Source organism: Hippocampus comes, unplaced genomic scaffold (assembly GCF_001891065.2).
Source record: "Hippocampus comes isolate QL1 unplaced genomic scaffold, H_comes_QL1_v1.1 scaffold168, whole genome shotgun sequence".
NCBI classification, from domain to species: domain Eukaryota; kingdom Metazoa; phylum Chordata; class Actinopteri; order Syngnathiformes; family Syngnathidae; genus Hippocampus; species Hippocampus comes.
Genome location: NW_017805955.1, coordinates 306584 through 324850, shown reverse-complemented (window position 1 = coordinate 324850; position 18267 = coordinate 306584). Strand labels below are relative to the sequence as shown.

Below are 18267 nucleotides of genomic sequence, written 5' to 3'. Positions count from 1 at the left end.
GTGGTGTGTGTGTGTGAGAGAGCGCGCATGTCAGAGAGCAAAGTGCATGTCTGCTTGTCAAGATGATGGACACGGCCTTTCACGCACTCACAATCACTTGACAACTGACCCCGCGACTCCCCCACTACTCCTGCACACACACTGACTTTTTTTTTCCCTTTTTTTTGAGGAATATACCCGAATCCCTCTGGGATGTGGGTAATACAATACCAAAGTCGGCCACTATACAACTCTGACAACTGACCCCGCGACTCCCCCACTACTCCTGCGCACACACTGACTTTTTTTTCCCTTTTTTTTTTTTAGGAATATACCCGAATCCCTCTGGCATGTGGGTAATACAATACTATAGTCGGCCACTATACAACTAGAAGGGGCCCACGAGGCCAATTGGAAACAAAAGAGGGTGTGTGGACTGCAAGTGCATGGGGGGGGGCATCAGGTGGTTGTCTTTGCAACACATTCAATTGGAAACAAAAGAGGGTGTGTGGACTGCAAGTGGGTGGGGGGGCATCAGGTGGTTGTCTTTGCAACACATGGCGTTCATTCATTCACAAATGGGAAAAATGTGGTCATGATTATTTGGCCAATTTAATCCAATTAAACATCTTCATTTGATATGAAGATGTTGAATATGATATTTGCTTATAATTTTGGGAGCATTTTCCAGTCTTGCCATTTATTTTATTTCATGTTTCGGCATCAACAGTATTTGTCATTTTTGTACTAGTTTGATTGAATTTACATTTATTTGGCAATTTGCTTTTATTTTCCAGCTCTTGCCATCATTTTCATTTATTACGGCTCTGTACCAATTTCTTTCTTCTAGTATTTTGTTGAATGACATGACTTTTGTTTTTTTAACAACAAAATGAAATGAAAGTAAAATAATTCAAGATTGAAGTAAATCTTTTACATCTCACTTTAATTGCAATTTGTAAAATGATTATCATCTACTCTTTTACATGCGCGGAGCTTATTTATTTATTTTTTGTGACTGTTTCAGCATCGTGGATTATTTTCCTGAATTTATCGATGCATGAATTTAATCTTTGACCGCATTTTGAACGGACGGTGCATTTGAATGATCAGAAGCTCACCGGGCGTTTTTCAAGAGCCGTTTACGCGCCTCTAAAACAAGTGTTGAAATGACTCCATCAAAAGTCCTCACCCCTCGTGTTGCTGTTTTCTCGTAGCATATTTGCAATTGACCGCGTGGATGAGAGGAGGAGGGTGGGCAAGGGGGAGCGGGACCCCCATCTGTGACACTAACACCTCTGTTGTTAAAGCGCATCAACAGCGATAATAAGAAAATGATTACAAACTGAGGAAAAGCAGCCAGAGAACGAAAGATGGCGGCCGTGTTTACGTCCTGCGAGTGCCGAGTGGCTTGTGTTGATTGCATATTTACATAATGTTTACAAATGCATGCAGAGCGGCGGGCGTGCATAACAAACACGCTGGCACGCCCGCGCACACGCTAGCAATTTTTCTAGTGTGGATCTACCAAAATGTCTGCGTAAGGAATAATGTGCACGCCAGGGATAAGCTGTCAGGGGAGGCGGAGCCTCATGAAGAGTCAGTTTTTCAATTTGAATTCTCCGGTCTGTTCTTTACAGTATACCGACCCTCAAGGTCCAAGATGATATCGTCAAAACGGCTTCATTAGCATATTTCTTGTTGAAATTGATGACCGGGACGCAAAGTGCGGCAGCCGGCGGCCCAGCCTCACCTCAGGTTGCGCAATCGCTCACGAAATGGGTTGAGGTGCGATTGGCAAGTGCCCATCTCACTTCAGGTCTCCTATAAAATCCTTCCAGACACCTTAAATGTGTACTCCAATTCTCCATAGTTAGGTTCACGTATCTGTTGTTGTAGTATTGTCATATTTGTTAAAACTGTCTGACTTGTACTGAGAAAAAAAAATCCCTCTCTTGGCCCATCCTCTACATCTGATTTGAGTTTTCAGAAACCACCACGCCAGAGGAAAATCAACCAAATAAAGTACACACACGCACCAATAGAAGTTGGGGTGTTATTTCGGGTGCCACATGAAGAGAGCAAAACTCATTTTGTACCACCCTGTGCCTTTTTTTTTTTTTTTGTGGATTATTCATTTCACCCATTTTTTTCAGGGTTAAATAGTACAAACACAGACACGACACAAACGGTACGGCGAGCGGCGAGCAACGTACAGATGTAGTAGTACTCGTGTCCGGGCCTGAACTCGAAGCCCAGCGAGAAGGGCGTGAAGAGCTGGAACTTCTCGGAGAACCTGAGCGGCCCGTCGGCGCCGCTGGGCCGGTTGCACTCCCAGCGCTTGAAGCCGCGCAGCCGGTGCTGACAGGAAGTGTAGCCCTCGTGGTTGACCATGAAGAGGATGTAGCGCTCCATGCGGCCGTGGTTGGGCGGGCCCTCGTAGTAGGGGCAGTAGATGTCCAGGTAGTCGTTGATGTTCACCGCCACCCGGTATTCCCCGTGCCAGAACCTGCGGCCAACACAACATGGCAGTTATCTGGTTATTGGGTATCGGCGACATTTTTTGCAGTCGTCTTAAGGATTTATGAGGTGTATCGCGATTACATTTTAATTTTATTTATTTTTTACTTTGTGATGGCATCGTATAAATGATGTGACTATTATTTGAGTATTTTCCAGATTTTTTTTTTTTAATATCCGTTTTTCCATATTGTCCAACATTAGCATTTAAGTTACAATTTAATTTCAACTTTTATTTTATTCTCTGATATGAAAAGGATGTCTTCAGCAATTTGGGGGGATAATTTATGCAGCAGGAAAATGTACCAAATAATTTCTATCGTCTTCGATAGAAAAAAATTGTGACTAGCACTTTCCATTATTATCATTTGACTCATTTAATTTTAATGTTGAATATGTTATATTCCCACAACATTATTGATGTAGCGATACAAATATTTGCTGCTTATGAAAATGGAATTGTGTAACTACCAAGCAAGTTTTTGCTCTTTGCCGTTCCATCATACTGTATTATCATATTTTTATGAGTGAAATAGATTCCGAAATTCAAACAAATTCTTACAAAACACACTTTTTTTTTTTTTTAGCTGTTTCCTTGATAACCAACCGAACAACATCCCAGAGTTCATAATCCACTATGAATGCCAGTGGCAGCTCGGTGTTGCGTCAATAAACACTTTCAAACAAAACAACACAAAACAAAAAAAAGCCTCAGAGCAGCCCAACACACCGGTGGAGGCTTTTGATTAGAAGAGAAAAAAAAAAATCAATGAGGATCCCTGGCGGCAGAAGTTTGCACAGTTCAGGGTGTAATAAAGCGACGCTTCATTGGAGATGATTCGCATGTGGAATGGAAGCGAGGTGAGTCGAGGTTGACGTGACGAAGGGAGGTCATATTGTGGACTGCATAAAGAGATTGAAATGGATTAAAAATATGTCCTTTCACAATCACTCACACTCACATTCACACTGAGGTTCAATTTAGAGCGTTCAATTAAGTGACCATACATGTATGTGGAATGGAAGCGAGGTGAGTCGAGGTTGACGTAACGAAGGGAGGTCATACATAAAGAGATTGAAATGGATTAAAAATATGTCATTTCACAATCACAATCACACCAAGGTACAATTTAGAGTGTTCAATTAAGCGACCATACGTGTGTTTTGGAATGTGGGAGGAAACCGGAGTACCCGGAGAAAACCCACGCAGGCCTGGGGAGAACATGCAAACTCCACACAGGAAGAAGGCCGGAGCCGGGATCAAACCCGGTACCTCTGCACTGTGAAGTCGACGCAATAACCACTCGCCCACCGGGCCGCCCGTTCTAATTTTGATGGATTAAAAATAAAAGTAAAGAGCCCCTTTTTCAAAGCATCCAGTTGGGATGGAGAATCACTGTAATTTGTTTCCTCCATTGTTAGTCATGATTAGGAATGGCTTGCCGCCACGCAGAGCATTATTTACGACCACACAAGATCGAGTCCGCAGCCAAACACCGGCGAAGGTTCTTTTCAAAATAAATTGACTTTTTTTTTTTGTGTTTTTTTTAAAAGTCTTTGACAGCCATTGATCGGCCACGACGGAGACATTCCAGGTCTGTTTATTGGGCTTTCGGACAAATTATCCTTCGAAGGAAACGACGGTCGCGGCTCTCCCGGAGGGGCGAATGGTGGAAGTGAGTTGGATGTGAAATGAGTGCCTTCACGCCTCGCCGGGCGAGTCATAAGGGGAACGCGGCAACAGATCATTTGGAGGCATTGATCCGGCCGCCGGGAGCCGGGCTCAATCCTCTCGGCTCTCCCAATCAAACGCCATTAAACGTACTTGAGGGGAAATCTGCTAGGAAGGAGAAGCGAGCGGGACAATAGAAGCAGAAGAGAGGATGAGAGCGGCGGGATAATGAGATTGGGTGCAATGCGAGAAGGGAGCAGATGGGATAAAGGTGGCGAGTGCGCACGGGTGTCCGTTTTCCCCGACCCGTTCATTTCAATTTGCGTTCGTGTCCGTTGCGCCTGTTGATTGTGACGTGTGCGAGTACGCGGCCACTTAACCGCACGGTGCAGTGGAGTCTGGCATGAGGACGCATTAGCGGCAGTCTCACTTTCAGGTGATTTGTAATAAAATACGACCATTTTGGATGCGAGACCACTAAGAATAAGAATGAAAGAACCGCCGAAAAGCGCTTCATACGGTGGAATAATAATAAGAAGAATTGTAGCCTTCCCCCGCCAAAAGCAGATTTAAAAAGCCAGAATAATAAGAATTAAAACACCCCAACAGGGATGGAAACGCTGGACTAAGGATACTACAAAGGCAATTTCATCATTGTAATGATGATGAGAATGTTGATAAGAATCAAATCACCCAAAAAGCCACTAACTTGCCGTAATAAGAAAAATAAATGAAGCCTTCCAAAACGTGTATTTAGAATCGTTTCTCTAAGTAGACACCAAAAGGTGATTTCATACCATACTACTACTACGACTGTTGCTACTAATTGTAATGATGATGAGAATGTTGATAAGAATCAAACTTAACCGCAATAAGAAAAATAAATGAAGCCTTCCAAAAGGTGTATTTAGAATCGTTTCTATAAGTAGACACCAAAAGGTGATTTCATACCATACTACTACTACGACTGTTGCTACTACTACTAGGGCTACTCATAACATTGATAAAATAGCCCCAAAAAAAAGCAAATGACTTGTGCTCATTCCAAGCTTCGTGTAAAAGGTCACCAACTGATGAGCTTCAAATGAACAAAATCATTCGCCGAGGCGCTGAATCACAGCAGTTTGTTCACAGAAAATAGGATGCTAGCATAAGAGGCTAACATGGGTGAAATGTTCATTCCAAGCTTCTTGTAAAAAGGTCACCAACTGATGAGCTTCAAACGAACTAAATCATTCGCCGAGGCGCTGAATCGAAGCAGTTTGTCCACAGAAAGTTGCCGGCTAGCGCGGGTAAGCTAACATGGTGTAAACGTGCACTCAAAGGTTCTTCATGTCCAAGGTCACAAACCTGGGAGCTTCAAATGAGCGCTATTAGTCGTTGGAGGTCCGAACCGAGAAACGCTAACCAAAAAGACGAGCTTTACTTGGGAATTGAGCAAGAAACAGGTAACAGGTGTATGCGCGCGCGAGACATCATCCCGGTCTCTCAGCATGACTGTGATCAAAGGCTCTAGCTTGAAGAAGTGCATGTTGATCACATTCGCCTGCAACACCACCCTCATCCTCTCCTTAGCCGCCGCCTCGCTCGATCTCCCACTGACACTCGCGCTAAAGCCAACGCAAACTATTAGCGAATGAACTCCCGCGATTCGCCGGGGTTAGAGACCAAGAGCTGCCGGGAAGAGCACATGTTTTAAAAATATTGATAATTTGATGCCTAAAATGTTTCCCAAACGACGATAACCAAAATGCTTGAGTATCATTTCAAACTCATCTTACATTACCCTTCAAAATAAAGTGCTAAAAACTGAATAGTACACAAGTCTACTAGGACAAAAGTAGACAAGGAAACTGGAAACTTGCTACTTGGGAGTCCAAATATTTACTTTGTTTTTTCCAAACTCTACCAATGAAAACTCAAGTGCGGATAATTTTTGTTCTCCAGCTGACAGCAAAAAAAAAAAAAAAAAAAGTTGGTAAAGTTGGACATTTGAGTTGCACCTCTGCAGGCACAAAACTCCTGCCGGGAGCGACCGGCTCAGCGTTCGTCGTGGTGTGCTGACAGTAATGAGCATCACTCTCCTTCCCCAAAAGCGTCGGCGATGGATTTGCCGATCCTGCAAGAGGAGATCGCCCTTCCCCCACTTTCACATTTTTGGGAGAAAAATGCAAATGTTCATCTCGTTAGTGTTTTTTGGCAAGAAGAAGAAGAGAGGCTGCAGGCTGTTTTTGCCCGATGTGTGTTAGTGTTACATTGCCGCGAGCGCCTGTCACTCTCCATGTCAATTAATTGCAACGCTTTTATCTCATCTTCCATCGCTCCTCGACGTCATTTACTCGCTAATGTTCTTTTCTGTCTCCTCACTTGCTTCCTGTGCTTGCTCGCTCATCTCATCGGTGTCTGTCGCGTCTGCTATGTGACTTGTCATCGTCCCTGCTGTCCTAACCGTCAGGCTGTGTTTGATTTTATTACACTTTCAGCTTTCTGACTTGTATGTAAATTTTTTTTGGGGGGGCCAGTGGGGGGAGGGATTCTTTTATTGTATGAAATTTCCATTTATTTTTATTTTTTAGCCCCTCTAATTGCAATTTGTAATGTTCGCATATTTATATACAAATTTATACAGTTGAAATTCGCAATATAGAAATTTCTTATTTAAAAACTCCCTCGGAATGATTTTATGGCACTCACAGCATAATTTTTTTTTGTGTCTTTCAATACATTAAAAAAAAAATACAAACACAATATATTAAGAGAGGGCAACACAAAACTATGGCACAAACAGCGTAACAGTGTACTGAGCCCATACGTTTACAGTAATATGTCAATATTCATGGCCAAAGATGTACGTTATGAAATGAACCAAAAGACAAGTTTTTGTAGGTGTAAAAAGCAGGATTACGGAGGGTGTGAATCTTCCAATAATCTGAAACAAAAACTAGGCCGATCTGAAGCACTTCCTGTTTTTGTTCTTCTTTCAAATTTACACAAGTCAAACTAAATAGTGTGCTGTCATCTAGTGTTTGATGATGGAATTACACTAAACAAACAGGAGGCAGAACAAACATAGTCATAAACTACCCCCCCCCCCCCCCCCCCAAAAAAAAAAATCTACAATAGCGGGACGAAAATGGAGGGGTTGTTTACTGTATATTTAACAGCACAACCTCTCTACAGCCAGGAGAGGGCGCTGCCACTTCCTATATTAAAAAAAATAATCCACCTCTCGCTAAACCTCAGCCTGAATACTTTTAAATATATCACAATATTACAGTTATTTTCATTATTATTATATTATGACAATTTAATAATGCTGGACAAAAAAGGGAGGGTAGAACAAAAAACCCAAAACACCCTAGAAATGTTTTCTTGCATCTCTGATGAAGAAATGTAGTAAAACCTGTGTTGCTTTGCCATTTTAAGATAACTTTGCTGCATGCTTTGAATGTGGAAATCGTAGCCAAACACACACACACACACACACACACACACACACACACACACACACACACACACACACACACACACACACACACACACACACACACACACACAAGAGAAGTTGCCCAACGTAGCACATTTCAACCCAGATTACAATTTGCCGAGTGCCATTCCAGTTCATTTTTTTTTAGACATCAAAGCGACATTAATGGCTTTAATGGCCGCCAGTCAAACAATGCCCTCCCAATCAAACATCAGACACTCAACACAAGAGTGGAATTAACATCACAAAGCACGTCATGGACAATTTCCACTCCCGACAAGGGCGGATGTCACCCAGTGGGATATGGTGGCTAAACGCCACCCCGCAGCCAGGTAAACACTCAAATGGATGACCGCAAGCACCCAGACAAATCAGACCAGAGCGGAGCAGACACCATATGTCTGTAGGAGTCTTCATCATGGGCAAAAATGAGCCAGAGCTGATCGCTATCGACAAGACTTGCCTCGAAGCAAAGCGAAGACGAACTGATGGCGGCGTTCCAAGATGGGAATTTGTTTCCCAAAAAAACCAAAACCAAGAAAAAAAAAACCCCATCCCCGTCAGCAACCCCGCAGACATGTCATGTTTCCACTGAGTCCTGGTTTACTTTTCATCCCGGCAGCTTCGAGTGTTTATTTTTGCCTTTACGAAGACAGCGCTTTGGCTGTCAATCAACATGCCCTGCCAGTATTTGATAGAGTGTGCTGGATCAGATAATAAATAATGAGAGTGGCTTAACATTTCTAAATGAGACAACCAGGCATTGACTCACGGGTTACAATATATAACATTTGATAACATTTTTTAATGCATTTAAATTAGGCCTGATATGATTCCGTGTATTTTATAAGTGAGTACCCAAACCTTGAAATCGCATCTCATATGGACAAATAGATATATGATGTCATCATGTATCGTACACTGCGTACCATCCTGGCTGCTATTGTTGATGCTCATCAGGTGAAACACGGACAACTGCCAATGATCAATGATACCCGTCAATGGAATCCAACTCAAACGCCATGTGAGCAGCACTATGTTGTATTAAATTGGACATTGTGGAAGAGAAACTTTAGCATCCATCACTAAAGCCCGGCAACAGGCTAAGCTAATGTTAACCAAGTACAATGGAGGAGAACAAGGGGGTTGTGTATCAATTTATTGGGAGACTTTTTTTTTTCATCCAACTAAGACTAAAGGCGGTAAAAATAACAGACGGCAGCAAAGTGGAGCATAATATCGCAGCAGAGCTAAGGCAGTGCTAAAATGTTAACATTCCTGCTTAGTTGCTTATATTATTTGCGATGTGATGTCAACAAATACTATCCAGCGCTCAAATAACACTTGAAGCATTTTCCTGTTAATTGGGAAAACGCCTCTGAAAAAAAAACCCCAGTGAGAAATGAAACAAAATGCCTCCTGCTGCTCGTCTTCCTACGCCGTGTTCACCACATCTTCAAATAATCCAGCTGTGCCCAAATCCTCTTCTCTCATCTTCCAGGCCCCTGCCACTGATCTGCCAAAATTCTAACACCAGCCTCGCTCCTCTCTCACCCGCAAACACACCATTCCTTCCCAATCTGCTCTCCTGCGCATACATTACGGCCTTTATAAAGCTACCCACCAAAATTAGCCATGTTTTTGTAGCCCGAGTCATTTGGGTGCACTGGCGAAGCACACCATGGACCGATCGGCAGCCAATCGCAAGGTAAATGTAGATCAATGACAATTTAAACTTACATTCACATCTATGGATAATTTAGAGCCTTTAACTTGTGGCTACCGTTTTTTGCTAAGCAGGAGGAAGTTGGCATACATGCGAACCACAAGTCCGCCGAAATCAATCACATCTCTGGTCTAATTGTCGTTTTCCCTCTACAGTTCCCGCCTTCATATTCGTGTCGTCTCGCTTCCTGTCGTCGTCCTCGACTTCCTGGTCTCGCCACGCATTGTCTCGCTTTCCATCTGCCATCTCTCTCTGAGCATTAATCAGCGTGTTCAAGCACCGTGACCAAAACAAATTTACGGGGCCTGAGACACACAAACACACACATGCTGTCAGACACTAGCATACGGTACTGCGAAGCACATAAAAGCAGAGAGGATCATAAAGCATCAACACCATGCATTTAGCTTGTACACAGTCATGAACCCATGTTACATATTTTTCAGTAAAATGACTCTACACAAAACAAATGACCTTCACATGAGGCTCTTCAAATAGCAGTTGCTAGCTGGCACAGTTTTTCACGATATTGCACATAGGCAAACAAATCGGCATGCTCATACTTTATGCAAACGTATTAAGTCATTAAATGGACCTGGGAATATGCAAATTTATAAATGCCAAACATTGACTCGACCTTCAAAAATAAATGGTGAACAGAGGATGTGTACATGTAGCGAAAACTCTCTGAATGGTCACTGAATAGGCTAACCTTAGCACCCCCTTTGCCATTTAACAGTCATGTTATAAACTGAAATGATAATACAATAAAACATAATTTGGGGTATATTAATGCTTGAAAGTCTGAATTAGACAATCATTTTTGCTTGTATTATTTAATACGTGGATACACCATAGAAGTGCCGCGACAAGCGCCCCATGTGAGCTTGTGTTCAGGGACATTTTTTTTTCAGGCAAACCCTGTGTTTGTGCGTTTGTGTGCAATGAAAGGAAGGGCTAGAGGCCCTCTGTGTGTGTTTGTGTGTGTGCGCGTGCGCGCGCGTTCCTTTCTTCTTGTGATGCCCGAGTGCAGGCCTATTTGTAGTTGAGCTGCAGGGTCAAGGTTTGGCCACTGGTGGGAAAAGAAGCTGTGTTCCCTTTTAAAAGGAGATAAAAAATAAAACGGAGTGCCAAAAGAAGACACTTTGCCATCATCTGCACTTTAACCCTGGCTCTGCTATGAGGCCCCCTCCCAATGAAATTTGCTTGGATGTGCTATATCTCGAGGGTTGGGAAATCTGACTGTCATTCGAGCATTTGAAGCTCTGGTTAGCATTTAAACCCCATGGCCAATTGAGTCAGAGCATTGCATTAGCATTCGGGCACACTCAAGTAACACACATTTAGCAATATAGCGGTAGCATTGGGGCGTATTATGAGTGTTTAGATTTCCACTTTATATTTTCATGTACTAAAAATGAACTAGCATTTGAACATAAAACACTGCCATTTGAACAGACCAATAGCATGCTAACTGTTCCTGGAACATGTCAGTATAGCATTGACACTTGGATGGAACAACAAACAATTGATCTTAGTTTTAGTATCGGGACATACTGTACTATGAGCATTCGAAGCTCCCGTTTATATTTCACTGAACTAGCATTTGAGGCTAATACATTTGCATCGAACCCCTAGCATGCTAACCTACTTCTACCTCAAACGTTTCAACCTAGCATTGGGATTTGGATGTAAAACTAGCATAACACTTGGACGTACCTCTTGCATTTGAACCTAGCATGGACATTTGGCCATAAGGCTAGAATTTAGGAATTTATTCAAACACCACAGGTTTTTGAAAATAGCACTAGCATCGGAGTGTCACATTGCACTTGGACCTACGAACATTTGGAAAGAAATTTTTAAATCGTCAAACGTGAATATGCAGGGAGTGAGGCTATATGAAGTCTAGTCAACTGTTTTTGTGGGTCAAAACTAATGCTGAAGCTAAGGCAGTACAAAGCAATTAATGTTAGGGTATGAAAGCTTTTAAATCACAAGTAACTCTGAGGATTGAGACACATGTCTTAAAAGACTCCATTGGGGATAAGATTTTATTTTATTTTTTCTTGCGAGGCTGGACCTTGTCATTACTCAGACGCCGACTCCCAGGCCTGAAATCCATTACCTGTTACATGTGTCAAAAACTGGAACTGGTGTCAAAATGTCTCATTCCGCTCGTCTGCTTAGCAGGAGATAAACCTCAACTGTCATCTGTGGTCGGACATGCAGAAAGCGTCACGTCGGCGGCTGACGTGCTTAGCTGTTCAGCTAATGTGACTCCAAATTAGACATCATGTGGAGAATGCAAATCTCTGGCAAGGAGAACCAGGCGGGCAGGATGGCAGCCAAATTCCCCACATTAACTTAACTCTCACTCCGTTTTGATAAGATAGCCAACCATGTACTGTAACCAAAGCTCTTGCATTTGAACGTAGCATCGGATGGGCCAGTGAAGTGTAAATGTACCACTACCATTCGAATCTTGACTTTGTGTTTTAATACAACATGACCATTTGATTGCGAGGCTCGCATGCGATTGTGTTCCTAACAACATTAAATGTTAATCGTAATGCTAGCATATGATAGCAATGATCGGAATACGGGGAATGTTTACTCGGCGTATGTATTTGACTATACCACTCTCATTTAATTGGAATGTTAACATCTAATTGTAATGATAGCATTTCAACATAAAACGAGCGACATTTACTGTACTTGGAACTTGGATATTAATAGACCATTAGCAATTGACTGTGATGCTAGCATTTGATAGCAACATAATTAACACTTATCAAGAATTAAGATTTTTTATTTTATTGTTTTACATGTATTCGCATTTGACCATAATTCTAACATTTGATTGTAACTCAAGCAACGCAAATCTTGAGTTTGTATTTTAATCTACCATTAGCATTTGATCATCATGATAGCATGTGAATATAACGCGAGTAATTTGAAGATCAAGTTTGAAAATTAAAACGCAATTTTAGGTGAACCTGGCAGATTACCTTTTACCACAAGCACTTTCACTCTGGTTTTACTGCTCCCAAATTAACCGACAATTAGCATGTGAGCTTAGCCTACGCACTGGAATGTACTAACTAGTATTTGACTGTAGCATTAGCATTCAAAGCCTCTTGTGGGACTTTTAAGGACATAATATTCAGCTTTATATTCTGCACCTCATCACAATCTTGCAACTAAACAACACGAAGACTGCCTCATCTCGATTTGAATGCAAACACGGCGATGACAAATCAGATTTTGGGGCAATTCATCATCACTCTGCCTGATTTGCAAGTGTCTTATTCCCCATTTGAAGTGGGGTATGTAACTGTTCAAATGCCAGAGTTACAATGAATAAGAAGAAAAAAAAACCCAGACTTTCCGATGACAGATAGCGTCTGTCTCTCTGCGGTGATGCGGCGTGAAATATGCAAAGTAATTGGCCCCAATTCTCTCTGCAGCGTCACCTATTTAATGTCAGTCATAAGCACAGATGATTAGAAAATGCGTCTGGGATTGGGGAAGCTAGCATGATCCCGAACCCTCACTATGAGCAGTCGCTAGGCAAGATCTGATATGAATAGCAACAATTTGTGATTTACATGGCAATCATTACTTCTTCTGGATACTTGTTTTAAACAGATTCACACCCTCCTCTCGGATTTTACTTTATTACAAACTACAAAGCGATCAATAGTTCATGAAAGACGATAGATAATATTTGCTTGTGGTCGCAGAAGCACCCTAGCACTAGTTCCTTTTGGAGTCTTCTATACAGCCATTTGTGTACTCGGATTGTTTTCTTCAACAAACATGGATATTTCCAAGTGACCACAAACTTATGAACAGCAATACAAAGTCAAGGTTAGAATGCTAATGGCACTGTCACATGCTAGCATGCTGATCAGATGCTACTGTTTTGATCAAATCTAGTGAAGTACCGGTATATTACAAGATAAGCCACCAGCGTATCGATCAAACAGAACTGCTATACTGTATTACAAAACACACTTCAGGTTAAAAGGTAGAGTGACGATCAAATGCTAGCGTTATGGTCAAATGCTAAAGCGACAGCATAGTGTTGCATTCAAATGCTCGTGTTTGGATCAAATGCTAGTCGTATTGTGTACTACAGTACAAACTCATAGTTAAAAATCTACAGCAATGTTTAAATGGTAGTTTTGGGTTCAAATACTTGAGTTTCGATCAAATTCAATTACAAAGGAGGTTCCACTTTGTTTTAGAGGCTGAACGTGACCCCGTAGCTAGCGCTTGAACGCCGGTTCAAAAACATCTTTTGACCCGGCGCAATGTGGCTCAGTTGACGTCCAAAACGAGGGAGGACAGGGTGGATTTGAGACTTTATAGAGTTCAACATTTTCTCATCTCAGCGACTTTTCCTATTAAAGTGAGACGCGCCTCCTCCAAGGCCGTTTAATTGGAATCGGCGCGGGCGCCTTAATTTGGAAGCGCGGCCCCGTAACTGCGGTCAGCGCTGAGACTAATGGCCGTTCCGCTCAGAGGAGTGAGGACAGCCCGGAGCTCCGACCCACCCGCACCTGTTTGCCTACAATCCCCTCGGCGGCTGGGGCGGCATGCTGCAAACTAAAACGGGGCTGCCAAACATGGAGGGCATTGGGACAGAGACGGTGCGGGTTGGGGGGGTCTGCAGCGAAGAGAGGATGATGATGGTGTCTAATAGATGAGTGGGCATGAGGGTGTGCTGCTGCCTGAATTATTCACTCCGGCCAAACTGTTGCTTGGGGTTTCATTCATTTTTAATGGCGTCTTTTGATGTTGATTAATTAAGCAGCGCTTGCTCGGCGCTTTCTTGCGTGCGCACGCATTCAAACAAGCCTACCACATTAGCAACACTTAACACCCACGTTATTTGGTTTGTATTGCCCACAAAAATGTCTCTACAAAAAACAAAGGTAGAGTGTCAAAGGTGGTGCCACGCTAAGATTGAAAGACAAGAACTCCCTCTACCATGCGCATGCATAAACTCGAGCGCCATCAGATTTTTCTTGTGGACCAGCCAAAATGCTCCCTCCAAAAAAAGGCGGCATGTCACTGTTTGTGACATTGAAAAACAAGAACTGCCTCGCCCCAGCATGTGCCTCGTGAACCCAAAAAGGTTCCTCCAATAATGATGTGATAGCATTGCCCCACAAAAAAAACCAAAAAAAAAACCATAACAATAAAAGCGAAAAAGGACAAGGACACAGAGACATCCTAACGTGTAGACCAATGTTATTATAGTTAACAAATAAATGAATGAATAAACAAACAAATAAAATTGGGAAAAATGTTTCGCTTTTGAAAAAAAAATGTAAATGCTTAAAAAAAAGACTAGAACTACCTCTTACATTTATGAAACGAACTAAAGCTAACTAGAATTTTTGGAAAAATGTCCTTCGTTTTCATTTTTGTCAATGAATATCATGCATGACATTTTGGGGTTCTTTTTTAAAAGTATTTATTTCGGAAGTGCTGGGGTTCTGTCCAGAGAAAGGAAAGGTCAAACACTCATTTGAGAATTGTCGTTGACTTCACTTAATTACACAATACTTCGAGACTTTATTTATTTATTTTTTTAATCTTGCACTCAACAAATACCTCACGTTTAACAGAAAAACTAAAACTACTTCTAAAACCAAAACAAAAAAAACCCTAAACTAAAACGCACTGCCGAAAAAATAAAAATGAACAAACTTGCTCTCAAAGCGAATTTAAAGCAAACGAAGGAACTAAAACCTATGACGAAAAATCTCAAACTATTCCCAACCCTGGCATAGACCAACAAAAACGTCCCCGCCACGGGTTGTCATGTGTGACGCCACACTCACACAAAAAGACAAGAACGCATGCACAGACATCCGCGCGCACACTCCCTTTAATCCCCCCCACCCCTCCACCAGCACCCCCTTCCCCCCCAAAATGTATTATGATGTGTTCAAAGTGTTATTTTGAGGCAGTTTGGAGGATGATGAGTAGACAGCGAAGAGGGGGCTGGGGGGGCGGGGTTTGCCCCTGAGCAACCACACAGCGGATTAGTACGTGTGTGCGCGCGTGCGGGCGTGTGCGTGCGTGCGTGCGTATGAAAATGACAACTGTATTGTTAGAAGCGGCACTGTACGATACCGCTCGCGGGGGTGTTCTGGGGATGCTAATTAGGCGAGTGTGTGTGTGTGTGTGTGTGTGTGTGTGTGTGTGTGTGAGAGAGTGTTGGGACTGTCTCTTTCATGTTTTCTCGGCCAATCGCGAGACAGGAGACGACTTTGGCGGCGTCCAATCGGCAGCCCGGAGGTTTATAAATAGAGGTTGAGCCACTTTTCTCGTGGAATGGAAGCCACGAGGACCAGCACTTTTCAAACGGATGAAAAATTCAAAATGGTATTGTTCGAATAATGGATGACGACACTTTCCCGTGTGTGTGTGTGTGTGTGTGTGTGTGTGTGTGTGTGTGTTCTTGTTCTTATATTTTAGTGTGGCAACACCCTTGACATCCCACCTCTATTGTGGGGAGAGGAAGGGGGGGGGGGCTTTTATTTCAGCAGAGTCTATAAATACCTGGTCCAAAAGCTTCCCTGTGTCATGTCGCATTGATCTGAGCGTGACGCTTGGAGACCTCACGTTACCGTCGGGGGGCTTGAACGGGCACGAAGAAAGCGCGGAACAGACGAAAAAAATAGGAAACGCACTCAACTTCTCGACATCTTTTTATACAGTCGACCCCTGTCTTATTTCAGGGTTATTTTTAAACAATGTTTTAGCTCTGTGATTGTTCTTTTTTTTTTTTTCCCCTGGAGTTCTAATCCCACAGAGAGAGCTTGGAAACGTTTCCGCCTTTTCACTGCATGTAAGGTTTTCGCATTAAAATAAAGTTTCCAGGTTTTAAGCGTAAAGGAGACGCAACCAGCGACTGTTGCACTGCCCACCTGACAATCGCGCCATGTTTTTCTGGTTCAATAAAAATCAATATCAGACAATATTAACGAGATAAAGTGTTGCGGTTTTCCCATTGCAGCAAAGACTTGTTGACTGTCATTTTTTTTTTTTTTGCGATTGTGTCGCTAAGGCAATATGCGGCCGTGGCAGTCTCGTTTTTTCCAATATGTGCCATCGCATTTTTTTTTTTCCTTTGTATTCAAGTCTTGCTAAAGATTCTTATGGTTCAATAAAAATCAATATCAGACAATATTAACGAGATAAAGTGTTGCGGTTTTCCCATTGCAGCAAAGACTTGTTGACTGTCATTTTTTTTTGTGATTGTGTCGCTAAGGCAATATGCGGCCGTGGCAGTCTCGTTTTTTCCAATATGTGCCATCACATTTTTTTTTTCTTTGTATTCAAGTCTTGCTAAAGATTCTTATGTTCAAGATGAGTTCCGGAGACTCAAAGCCACACGTGATTATTCGCAAAGTTTTCAGGGTTTTTTTTGTTTTTTTTTAGCTCGTGTATTTGGTTGCCGATTATGTCACATCACCGTCAAGAATGTAAGACTTGTGATATCAAACGTGACGATGTCGGATGGCCAAGGCCAGGAAATGACTCATCGAAAACATTGGACATTCTTATGTTCAAGATGAGTTCCGGAGACTCAAAGCCACACGTGATTATTCGCAAAGTTTTCAGGGTTTTTTTTTTGTTTTTTTTTTAGCTCGTGTATTTGGTTGCCGATTGTGTCACATCACCGTCAAGAATGTCAGACTTGTGATATCAAACGTGACGATATCGGACGGCCAAGGCTAGGAAATGACTCATTGAAAACATTGGAGCTGACGAGCTTTACGACAGCCGAGACAAATGTTTAAACATGGCCGGGCACCCACGGCAATCGCGGCCGGTGACATTTTCCGCCAGGAGCAATGTCGAAGTCGCCTTAAAATAAAGAATGATCAACTTTTTTTTTTCTAGTCTTTGTTTTTGTATCAAGAGAACGCCGTAATGCCGGGGCAAATTTTCTACCACTCGACACCACCTGTGCCGTAGCTCCTGTTGGGAAAAAAAAAAAATGTACTTCTTATTATTTTCCTGTTTTTTTCCATGTCCGGTCCCACTTTTGAGCCTCCGCAATCACAGTGAGGGTACTCATCATGATGAGGCTACATGGGAGGGAAACCGAGGGAAGCACACACACACACACACACACACACACACACACACACACACACACACACACACACACACACACACACACACTCAAACTGATTGTGTGACACCTTGCAAACTTACAAAACACCGTCACAACCGCTCAACGTCTGGAACTAATTATGAATATGCCGTAAAATGAATATGCATAATGACAATAACCCGCTTGCAACCAGGAAGAGAAAAGGCTTGGAGAGCAGAGTGCGTGTGTGTGCGTGTGTGTGTGTGTGTGTGTGTGTGTGTGTGTGTGTTCTGCTCTGCCTTTAATCTGCATATCGGGGCAGTGGTGGGAATCTTGCACACCATGCTAAATCGATGCACTCCCCCGACTGCATTAGTATGCGTGCATGTGTGTGTACGTGTGTGTGCGTGTGTGTGTGTGTGTGTGTGTGTGTGTGTATCAGTATGCAGTTGGGATACAAAAAAAGAGAGCGAGAGAGGTTACATAAGTATAAAAGGGGACATTCTTAAGTGGTTTTGACCTTGGATCATCCTCTAGGGACCTCCCGACAAAGACTACGGACTAAATAAATAAACTTTATTTCAACGTATGGCTTTCTGCCGTGTGTGTATGTGTGTGTGTGTGTGTGTGTGTTCATATAGATTAGGATCCTCAAAGAGAAAAGCAAAGGGGGACTCTGGGATTATTTTGGCCCCCCTCCTCCATCCATTCCCTGCTCTCTGCATTTCCATCTTTTTTCTATTTTCTCCTGCACCCCC

At 42.6% G+C, this 18267-nt stretch overlaps 1 protein-coding gene across 2 annotated transcripts in view; it reads right to left on the bottom strand.

Annotated features, from left to right (window-relative positions):
- efna2a (ephrin-A2a) overlaps positions 1 to 18267 on the bottom strand; it is a 76528-nt gene that overhangs the window by 4740 nt on the left and 53521 nt on the right. For both annotated transcript variants that reach the window (XM_019890566.1, XM_019890567.1), the window contains one exon: positions 2196 to 2488. In XM_019890566.1, the coding sequence (XP_019746125.1) occupies positions 2196 to 2488 (293 nt within the window). The remainder of the gene's footprint in view (positions 1 to 2195; positions 2489 to 18267) is intronic.